The 11,771-nt window shown below is 35.1% G+C and overlaps 1 protein-coding gene across 1 annotated transcript; it reads left to right on the top strand.

Annotated features, from left to right (window-relative positions):
- Nucleotides 1-1,601: 1,601 nt before the first annotated feature.
- LOC130956364 (uncharacterized) lies at nucleotides 1,602-2,442 on the top strand. The gene has a single exon (XM_057883400.1). The coding sequence runs from the start codon at nucleotides 1,684-1,686 to the stop codon at nucleotides 2,272-2,274; it is 591 nt and encodes a 196-aa protein (XP_057739383.1). The 5' UTR covers nucleotides 1,602-1,683; the 3' UTR covers nucleotides 2,275-2,442.
- The last annotated feature ends 9,329 nt before the right edge of the window (nucleotides 2,443-11,771 follow it).

The raw sequence follows: 11,771 nt of genomic DNA, 5'->3' as shown, positions 1-11,771 counted from the left end.
TGTAAAATTGGGGAAGGGTAAGTTTGTCCAAAAATTAGAGAAATGACGATTTTAAAATTAAGCTGAACCTTAAGGACGATTTTGTATGCAAAAAAAGGTTGGGGACGAATAAAATTTTCGGCATATACCTTAGAGACCAAAATCGTACTTAACCCTAGAAGCATCCGTAATTGATAAAGTAATGACAACAAAGTCAAAAATAGTAGGGTGGATATATGTTCTAAAACTATAAATGGAGAGAAAAGAAAATGCATATCAGCGAGATCTAGTGAGATCTAGAAGAAGATTGAGAGCATATATTGTGGCTAATAAACGTGTTAAGGATAAGAAAACGATAGCGAATGACTCTAGAAACAAGAAGAGACCCGTAAAAGAAAAATCAGCAAAAAGAGAAGCTAGAAGAGTGTTCACCAAAGAGAAAAAAGAGGTTAGTTTGGTGCGAAACCTTAATAGTAAAGTTGAGGAGGTAGAGTCTGAAGATGAAGTTATCAAAATTTGGAGAGCGGAAACTCAATTGAAGTTGACCTGCAATGATGATGAAGCAGCATTAGCATAACTCAGAAAGGAACTAGCTGAAACCAAGAAGACAAATGAGATTTCATCATAACAAGTGTAAAAAGGAGAAAAACGGCAAACTGTAAGTAGTCAATGTGGAATCTTTCAAGAGCTTTTCTCTCACATTAAGAGGAGAGATCTTGCATAGTAAAATTTTTTTATAGGTGATATTAAATTACTTCGTTGATGTTTTTGTGGTATTTTGCTTAGGTATAGTGGCTAATAAGAATATAGGAATCTTTAATAATTTGTGTTTTTTATTGTTTGTCATTTTTTGATTTTGAGTTGTTGTGAACTTTTATTTATGGTTTTATTAGCACGGAATGCTAACTTTTTCTTCTGGTTCGGGTCGAGAATTTTACCGACCATTGGGGAAAAAAAAATATTTTTATGTACATATAATATCTTTTATTTTAAATTCTTTGGTTTCTTTTGGTCAATATAAGCTATCTATCTGTACTACTACCTATGTATAACTAAACTTACTGGATAATCGTATCTTTCCTAGAAGCACCCTTTTTAGACGGCAGTGGAATCCAGCATTATTATTCATCTCTCTAGAACACTTATTAACATTGTTTTATATAGATCTCTTGCACAGTTGCACCTTTTGAAACACAAGTGGAATATATTATTAAGATATGGTAATATGAGTGCTAATAAATTCTAACCCAATAATAATATTACCGTACCGTCCCATTGTCCCAACTCGCAACTTGCAAGAGTCACTTGAGGGTTGAGGCAAATCTAGCTTTTGGAGATTCTCAAGGGCCTTTTATTTAATACAATAAAATCTTTGGCAAAATCACATGCATGATTCAAGATCCTAGTCCTTGGTTACTATATTCACAACTGAGATATTGGCCAGTCATTAATTATATAACAACTCTAATTAAAGTGTTTAGATAAGATCGGTGGCATAATAATGGCATTCCCAACATCTTTTTAGTTATTTTGTCTAATTACTTTAAGTTTTTAATTATTTGATGTAATCACTATATATATGTATCATGTCATACCCATCTATGTCCAAATCCACACAACAATTGAAATCCAATCCAAACAAAGTAAACCTCATTCTCTTGGCTATTTTCTAGTTTAAAACACACACACATTAAATTTCTTAACATGGGTATGTCCAAAAATTTTTGTTCCTTATTTAAATGTGAAATAAGAATAATACAAGTCCAAAATGTTGATTCCATAAAGTCCAAGGGGAATTTATTTGCAAGATTCTATCTTCCTTCAGGGAACAACAACAAAAGGATCCAACTTAACACTAAGAAGGTTCATTCCAAATCCTTTCCCTTTTGGAATGAGTCCTTCACTCTTGATTGTTCTTGCCCCCAAGAATTCTTGGACACACTCAAGCATGAAAGCCTTGTTTTGGAGATGAGGCAAAGCAAGAAGATTTTGGGGTCAAGTCTTGTGGGAAAAGGTGAGATTCCATGGAAGGAAGTTCTTGAATCATCACCAAACATGGTGTACAAAGAGTGGGTGAAGATGGTTCCATGCAAAGAAGAAGCACCTAAAGTTGAAGTTGAGATTAAAATACAAGTGGCTAAGAGGGAAGAGGAGAAGGAGAATAATAACAAGAGCTTCAATTTCAATTGGGATGAGTGTGGATGCAAAAATGGCCATGATCATGATCATAATGCATGGTTTAGTGCAGATGATTATGATGTATTTGCACTAGGGTTGGCTTTGGAGGCTTTTTGATTTTGGACTCAAATTCAATTGGTGCATAGTGCACTAGTTTTTTTGTCTGTATTTGTTTTTATTTAATTTATATTACTGCGGAGGCAGATGCCTTTTTTCTTTGGAAGTCATGAATTTGTTGTTTTATTTGTATAAAATAATACTAACAGAATTCTGTCACAAATGTTAAATTCCCCTGTCTATGGAAAGTTTAATAATTAATATTACTATATTAGTTTTGCTCTTAAAACAACATAAATTATCAGCTAATAAAAAATATTCGTATATTAAAAATTAATTATGCTACGTATATAATAAAAATTAACTACTAAATATTCATTTGAATTGAATACATATTAAAATATAAAATATATATTAAAAATAAGCTAAATAATATATGTATTATTTGTATACAAATATATAATAATTAATTTGATAGATGATTTTTTTATATATATATATATATATATAATATTTTTGTTAAAAAAATTCAACAGTTACATATCTAAAATCTATATTAAATAATTATTGATTGATTTTTATTGTTAAATACCACTGTCATCAAGAAAGAAAGGGTTCTAAAAGAAAAAAGGTTATCCATTATATATCATTGCTAGAGAAGAAAGATACAAGAGGCCAAGTGTTATTCGAAGACCAAAACCAAAACATGAATATTCAATTGCTCATACGATAATAACCTTTTGCATATCATCCCCACCTTCAATTCATTTGGTACAGAAATTTAGCTTTTACCTACCAACCTTTTCAAAATTTATGAATAATTGTAATATTTTTAATTTAATTCTCTAAAAAAATAATTCTATCTAATTAAAACTTAAATCAAACCTAAAAGCACACAAAAGACAGCTAAAACGAACTTTGGTACAGAAATTTAGCTTTACCTACCAACCTTTTCAAAATTTATGAATAATTGTAATATTTTTAATTTAATTCTCTAAAAAAATAATTCTATCTAATTAAAACTTAAATCAAACCTAAAAGCACACAAAAGACAGCTAAAAACGAACAATGTAATTGCTAGGACAGCTGTAGATAAAACAAAACTTTTTTTAACAGGTTATTATGATTTGTGTCAAAATCTATAAAGATAATTAAAAATACTAAGCAACCAAAGTTTGTACGGAATAAAGTCTAATAAAAAATGCAACAGCAACAAAAGTTCTGTCCAGAAATCAGACTCCAAATTCAACAGAAGGGCAATTCAGAATCTAAGGATCATTATAATCAACTCCAATTTCATAAATATTGGTAACTCAGAATAAAATAACAAATTCACAAAATCAGTAACACAAATATATGAGGATCAACAACAAATTCTTTCCAGTAAATTTAACAAAATAAGCACAAGTTTCATAAACATTGGCAATTCAGAATAAAATAACAAATTCACAAAATCAGTAATACAATATCTGAGAATCAACAACAAATTCTTTCCAGAAAATTTAACAAAATAAGCACAAATTAACAAAATCAGTAACTTAGAATGACAAACCCTAAATCAGCAACTCAATTAGTAACAGTAAAACCAGCAAACAGAGAAGACAAGGAGGAGGAGGCGACACCGGCGAGCACAGTATTATCAAAATCCAAGCCACAATGCTTACCAGTGGCGAGGAGGAAAGGGAGTGACACCGGCGAAGAGAAAGAGAGCGCGCTCGAACAGAGGAGACGACGGCCATAGAGATTCCACACGACGGCGAGGAAGCTTCCTACAACGGTGACATAGCTTCCTAGGACGGCGACGGAGCTTCCTACAACGGCGACATAGCTCCTACGATGGCGACGGAGCTTCCAAATGCGACGCCTCTACCCAGAGGAGACGAGTTCGTTGATGACAATGAAGCGTGGTTCCGGGGCTCTGGGGGTTGCAGAGCGTAGTGGCTGCGGTGGCTGGAGGGCTGTGGGACGGTGAAGAGGGGCTGCTCCATCGTGGGTGGCTATGCGACGGTGGGTTTGCCCGTGGTGGCTATGGTGTCTCTTGTGACTTGTGAGAGTGTGAGAGTTGAGAGTTGAGACTGAGATTAGGGTTCGTGGCTTCGTGCGTTTAGCTTCTCTTTTTCCTTTTTTTTACCTTCAAAACGACGCCGTTTTGAAGTTTATCCAAACCAAAAACCGCTAAAAAACCGGACGGTTCTCCCGATTCACCGATTAACAGCCGGTTCAACCGATTTTCTCACTGGTTTTTTGCCAGGTGGTTTCTGACCTTACCCAGACCGGCTAGGTGACCGATTTCCAGTTTTTCTGGTTGAACCAGCCGGTCCAGTTCGGTTTTCAAAACCATGATATTAACATAGTAATAAACATATATTTGTGAGGACTGAGGGTCTTCAATAGTGTAGAGGAGGTGGTTGGAGAGGAGGGGTGTGGAAGGAAATGGAGTGGTGGTGTTGGTGTTGGTGATGGTTGAAGGAAAAATGAGGTGAGGGGGCTGGAGGTGATAGTGGAAGGGGATTGTGACGGCGGAGAAGGTTAGAGGGTAGAGATAGAGGAGGAGGGAGCGGGATTAAATTGTTAGGGTTAGAGATTGGTTGTAGAGATAAAAGAAGATAAAAGGTTAGGGGTATTTATGAAATTATGAACAAAAATTTAATAATTGGTTATTTTTGTCGAACAAAACTTATCTTATATGGGTATAACTTTAGTTTCAATTTTTTATGGTCAGTTTTGTCAGCGTCTAAATCTTTCATGGTTAGAAATGACTATTTACTCTTATGATTTGTGTCAAAATCTATAAAGATAATTAAAAATACTAAGCAACCAAATTTTGTACGAAATAAAGTCCACTAAAATTATGATAGAGTATGCGTCTTTTTCTTTTTCTTTTTTTCATTTTTTTATTTAAAATTTTTTCTTCTTTTTTCATCATTATTGTTAGTGTCACATTGTTATTTATATAGTTCACAAGTAAATAAAATCTTTTATATTGTAGTATTGTCTAGACCAGCAAATACACCAGCAACCACACCCTTTTATATATATATATATATATATATATATATATCACATATACAGTACATTAATAGAAGATTGAATCCATTCCAATTATTTTCGCTGTTCTTAGATTCAATATGGTATCAGATGCTATCATTTTTTTCTCACCTTCCGCTTTTTTCCTCCTTCAATTTTCTTTCATTTTTCTTCATTTCCTCTAATTCTTTCTCTTCTTCTTCCATTTCTTTTCTTCCTTACACTCAGAACTCTCCTAATAGAGTTGATGAGAGCCTAATTTCTCCAGATCAAACTTCATTATTTGAAGAAGTTAAGGTTCCGATCACGAGATCGAGTGTGAGAGACCGTTCTTTACTCAAGAACAAGTTTATCCATGACAGATCCATTTTTCTTGTCCTCTACGAATCAACCAGGACTCACTCTGGTTACTCAACAACTCACCGAAAAGAATTATAACTCATGGAGCAGAGCCATGAAAAAGGCCCTCAACGCTAAGCGTAAGCTTGGATTCATCAATGGTTCGGTATCGCATTCAGATCCTGAACTTGATGCCGAGCAATTCGAGACTTGGCAATGTGTGAATGACATAGTTAGCATCTGGATTCTTAATTCGGTGTCCAAAGAAATTGCAACATCCCTGATTTATACTGATTTTGCTGAAGAGCTGTGGAATGATCTCAAAGAAAGGTTTCAACATGGCAATGGTCCAAGAATTTTCGAACTCAAGCGAGACTTAGTGAACTTGTGTCAAGGTTCGATTACGGTTTCACAATAATTCACAAAAATAAAAGTTCTTTGGGAAGAACTCAACTAATATCGTCCAATCCCTTGCAATTGTGCTGATTCGCGACCGATGCAAGCTTTTCTCCAAGATGAGTACTTACACTGTTTCCTAATGGGCTTAGATGATTCCTATGCTCAGATTCGAGGATAGATTCTATTGATGAAGCCTCTACCATCAATCAACAAGGTCCTATCCCTAGTGGTCCAAGAAGAAAAGCACAGTCTGATTGGCGCTCCCTCACCCCAACTCAACTCGCTTTCCTTGCAAGAAATCAGCATGTGCCTCCACAGTCTGGAAGAGGAAGAGGAAATGCGAAAAAGGACAGGCATCTCTGTTCTCACTGTGGTATTCTCAGTCACACAATTGATAAGCGCTTCAAGCTTCATGGTTTTCCACCTAACTATAATAGAGGCAGAGGTCCATCCATGCATGGTCTGAAGCAAGCAGCACACAATGTCATTGGAGGAGAGTCTCAATTACCTCAAGATTTATCTTCAAATTTGACCTTAAATGCATCTCAAGTGCAGCAACTAATGCAGTTACTTAATAGTCAAAGACTTCAAGAAATCGCTTCAAATGCAACTACACAGGTAGTCACACCAGCAGGTATCGTTCTTAATGCCTCACTTACAAGGTCAACATTATCAAAACAAGATTGGATTCTAGATAGTGGTGCCACAATTCACATTACATGTGATTTGTCTCTCTTTCAAACTATTCACACCTCCCAAAACTATTCAATTTCTCTTCCAAACAATGAACAGTTTCAAGCTAATTTCATAGGAACAGTAGTTGTTAGTTCAAATATCACATTGAAAAATGTATTATATGTACCTGATTTTTGTATCAACCTTTTGTCTGTCTCAACCTTCCTTTCAAACACTACTCTTGACATCACTATTAGCTCATCTAATTTTACAATCCAGGATACCAAGATGTTAAAGAAGATTGGGAAGGGTGAGCTGCATGAGGGACTCTACATCCTCAGAGCAACAACTCCCTCCAATCAATTGAAATTCGAATCTCACTCTATCAATTTGTGTAATTCCAAGCTTTGGCATGCACGACTGGGTCACGCTTCAAATAAAATCACCAAACATGTAACTTCTTCTTTCAATTTGTCACAAATAAATTTTCTAGAAGAGTCTAACTCTATAGGTTGTCACATATGTCCTTTTGCAAAGTTTAGAAAACTTTCTTTTGAATCAAATAATAATTTGTCACGAAATTCTTTTGACTTTGTACATTGTGATATTTGGGGACCATATCATGTTTCTACATATAATAGAAAGAGATATTTTTTAAGCTTAGTTGATGATGCTACAAGATTTTACTGGTTATACTTGTTACAACATAAATCTGAAGCTGCAGGTTGTATAAAGGCATTTTATGCAATGATAGAAACTCAATTTAGCAAGAAGATCAAATGCTTCAGGTCCGATAATGCAAAGGAGTTGGCAGTAACTGATTTTCTACAGGAAAAGGGTGTGTTACATCAATTCTTCTATCCATACCGACCACAACAAAATGCGGTGGTAGAAAAAAAACACCAACACCTACTCAACGTTGCCCGAGCTTTATATTTCCAATTACAAGTTCCAATTACCTTTTGGGAAGAATGTGTGTCCACTGCAGCCTTTCTAATCAATAGAACACCGAGTCCACTTCTTAATATGAAATCTCCATTTGAGTTGTTATTTGAAAAGTCCCCAAACTACAAGGCAATGAAGATTTTTGGATGTCTTGCCTATGCTGCCACCAATACCAATACCAGTTTTAGATCAAAGTTTGACCCTAGAGCAGATCCAGCCGTGTTCTTGGGTTATCCACTTGGCTACAAAGGTTATAAGCTTTACAATCTACGAACCAAACAATTCTTCATATCAAGAGATGTGATATTTCATGAGGACACCATGCCTTTTGCTCAAAGCCCTCATACTCAACTCAGCAATGACATCATTTTTTACTTTGTCCTCCCCAATCCAACATTAGATTCTGAACCGTTGCCTAATGCTCTAACAATTCCAACCGTATATGAGATACCTCAACCATCAACCACAACCAATAATCAATCCTAAATTCTCCCTCTTATAGAAAACCAAATCACACCTTCTACTTCCATCCAATCTAGAAGGTCGACCAAGACTAAACGTACCCTTTCCTACCTTCATGACTACATTTGTCATACTAAATCTCCTTACCCGATTTCAAACTTCATCAACAACCATAGATTGAGCCACACTTATCATAATTTCATTTACCAAGCCAATCTTATTCCTGAACCCCAATTTTACCATCAAGCAGTTAAACATGAGAAATGGATGACTACAATAAAAGAAGTACTTGAAGCTTTGGAGGCCAACAACACTTGAAAATTGGTTCCGTTACCACCCACCAAAGTTGTCATAGGATGCAGATGGGTTTACACACAGCAAGGTTAGTAGTCAAGGGATACACACAGCAAGCAGGAATCGATTTTAAAGATACCTTTAGCCCTGTGGCTAAAGTCACCACTGTACGAGTTCTGTTAGGCATTGCAGCAGTGCGTAATGGCATTTAATCCAATTGGACATCAACAATGCATTTCTCAATGGGGATTTGGATGAAGAGGTATATATGGAAGTTCCAATGGGGCATCCCGAATGCAAGAAAGGCCTTGTATGTACGCTTACAAAGTCACTTTATGGATTCCGACAGGCTTCGAGACAATGGTTCCACAAATTCTGCTCAACTCTTAAGCAAAATAGTTTCACTCACTGCAAGAGTGACTACTCCTTGTTCTCAACAGGTTCTGGTGATTCTGAAACTTTCCTATTAGTATACGTAGACGACATCATAATTGCAGGAGCTAACCTTGATATGGTGACCAAAGTTCAATTAAAGCTGTAATCTATTTTTAAACTCAAAATATTGGGGGACTTGAAATTCTTTTTAGGCCTGGAACTTGCCAAATCTTCTCAAGGAATTTCACTCACACAGCGCAAATATACACTCTCTTTGCTCGACGACACCAACCTCTTAGACTGCAAGCCGACAACAGTTCCTATGGATGCCAATCTCAAATTAAGAGCTAAAGAAGGTGACCTGATCCCTGATGCTTCTGCGTATAGGAGGCTCATTGGTCGCCTCATGTACCTCACTATCTCCCGGCCAGACATCACCTTTGTTGTCACTAAACTGACCTAATTCATGTCTGATCTGCGGATGCCTTATTTACAAGCTGCTCACCAAGTATTAAGGTACCTTAAGAATGCACCAGGCCAAGGGATTCTATTTTCAGCTACTTCCCAACTCACCCTATCCATATATTCTGATGCTGATTGGGGTAGTTACCTCGACACAAGGCGATCAACTACAGGCTACTGTGCCTTTCTAGGTGATTCTCTCATTACTTGGAAGAACAAGAAGCAGACAGTAGTTTCCAGGAGCTCCACCGAAGCTAAATATAGGCTCATGGCTCATGCTAGCTGTGAGGTTATTTGGTTAATTGGCTTACTTCAGTTTTTTCGAGTCCAAGTCGATTCGGCCAAGTTATTTTGCGACAACATCTCTGCTCTTCAATTGTCATCAAACCCCACCTTTCATGAGAGATCTAAGCATGTTGAAATTGACTGCCACTTCATCCGTGAGAAGATTGAAGCTGGCCTGGCACTATCAGATTGATTCATGTATCTACTAAACATCAACTAGCTGATATTCTAACTAAAGCTCTCCATTCGCCTCAATTTCACTTTCTTATGTCCAAGTTAGGAACATACAATTTGTATGCTCCAACTTGAGGGGGGATGTTAGTGTTAGGTTGTTATTTATATAGTTCACAAGTGAATAAAATCTCCTATATTGTAGTGTTGCCTAGACCAGCAAATACACCCTTGTATATATATATCACATATACAGTACAATAATAGATGATTGAATTCATTCCAATTATTTTCATTATTCTTGGATTCAATAATTATTATTAGAATATTTATCTATTTTGGTTCTCAAAAAATTTCGGACCAAACACTTTAGTTTCTAACTAAAATTAATTACTTTATTGGTCCCTAACAATCAATTCCGTCAGTCACTTAGGTCATTTGCTCCGTCAACTCTAACAAAAGACAAAATAGTCCCTGACAACTTTGACAGGGGATAAAATAGTCCCTGACCTCTTCTGTTCGGAAACAATACTGTTCTCTCCCAATTTCTATTATATCTCGCATAACACTAACAATCTAACATTGTAACTTCAAGCTATACAATGCACACTCAATAACTTTAATATTCACAAGAAGAAAAATCTTTAACTTGTTTTTAACCAATTCATACTCAAAAAACTAATGACCATGTCTCCCAAGTACTTTTCGTCTTCGATGGATCCCATGAATCTAGACAGTAAATCTGATTTGTTAAGACTCGTCGTCGTTGTCGCCATCTCCCTCCTCCTCTGTCCTATTATCTCCATGACCACATTGTCCACTATTCCGATCGCTTTCTTCAGCTTCTTCTCCAAACCAATATTCAGTAATTGCTTTAGTTTTCATATGAGCGACAACAACGACATTGTTCGTTGTACTGATAATTTAGATGCGAGGTCGAAACTATCTGCCAATTTGAACTTCAAGAAAGAAGGAATAAAATACTAGAGGTCTATTCTAAATGAGAATTCGTATATAATATCTAAGAAACTTTTTTTTATAATGTCCTAATATCTAACCATCTATATTACTTATCAGAAAGGAAAAAAAAGGCGTGTGATGTGCAGCTATGGCGACGGACGCGGTATGAGGACATGCTGGAGGGCCGTTGCGAGATCAATGCCTGGGATGGGAGGAACTAAATAGGGAGAAAAAGGATATATGTGGCAGGATCGAAATATAATATGAGAAATGCACTTCTAAACTACCTCATCTGTCTTATATTTGTTACTTATATTACCTATCATTTAAATGTTGTTGTAAGGTAAAATGTCGCTGTTGACAAGCAATATGAATTCATTTATCAACCTCTCCATGTATGCATGCATCTACTCTTGAAACTTTACTATAATAAGGAGCTTAATCTTCATCTTCAATATAGGAAAATTTTCCAACATTATTCGATCACTTCACCAAACTCCACACTTTGACTTACCATATATAGAGAGAGAAAAAAAAACCCCTTGGAAATTCCAAACACGCAGCAAATAACTCTTAGTTTATAGCAAATTATTGTGATAACTGATAACAATTTAGAAGCAAAGATCTCTACCAAAAATTCAACTTCTATTGATGATGATCCGAATACATTCATTCACGCCAACTTTTATTGGTGAATTTTGAACCGAATATTAAATAATTAACTTTAATTTTCACTTATTTTAACTTATTAATTATTAAAACATTAACGAAAAGCTCACGCATAATATGAATTTTATACTCTAATAATAATAGGGAAATAATAATCTAAAGTTATTTTATTTAATATAATATTTATAATTATATGTATATAAACATTTATTATTATATATTTATTACATTTGATATTATTCAATTATTTTGATGATAATTAAAAAATATAAAATAAAAGGATACAATTAAAAAAAAAGATAAATTTAATCTATTTAAACTCATTTTATATTATCTTCTAAATATTTTTTTATCGCCGATAGCAAAAAAGTAAATTAATATATAGACTCAAACAAGAGCAATTAAATGTTATCAGTATTGTAAATTTTTTAAGGTACTACTAGATAATAAATACTATTCAAGTATTGTTCCGTTAATAATTATTAGAATTACAG

This window comes from Arachis stenosperma, chromosome 10, assembly GCF_014773155.1.
Source record: "Arachis stenosperma cultivar V10309 chromosome 10, arast.V10309.gnm1.PFL2, whole genome shotgun sequence".
NCBI classification, from domain to species: domain Eukaryota; kingdom Viridiplantae; phylum Streptophyta; class Magnoliopsida; order Fabales; family Fabaceae; genus Arachis; species Arachis stenosperma.
This window is presented reverse-complemented; position numbering and strand designations above follow the sequence as displayed.

What these genes read in the sequence shown, in the direction of transcription:
- LOC130956364 (XM_057883400.1), top strand. Translation starts at nt 1,684, where the DNA reads ATGGGTATGTCCAAAAATTTTTGTTCCTTATTTAAATGTGAAATAAGA.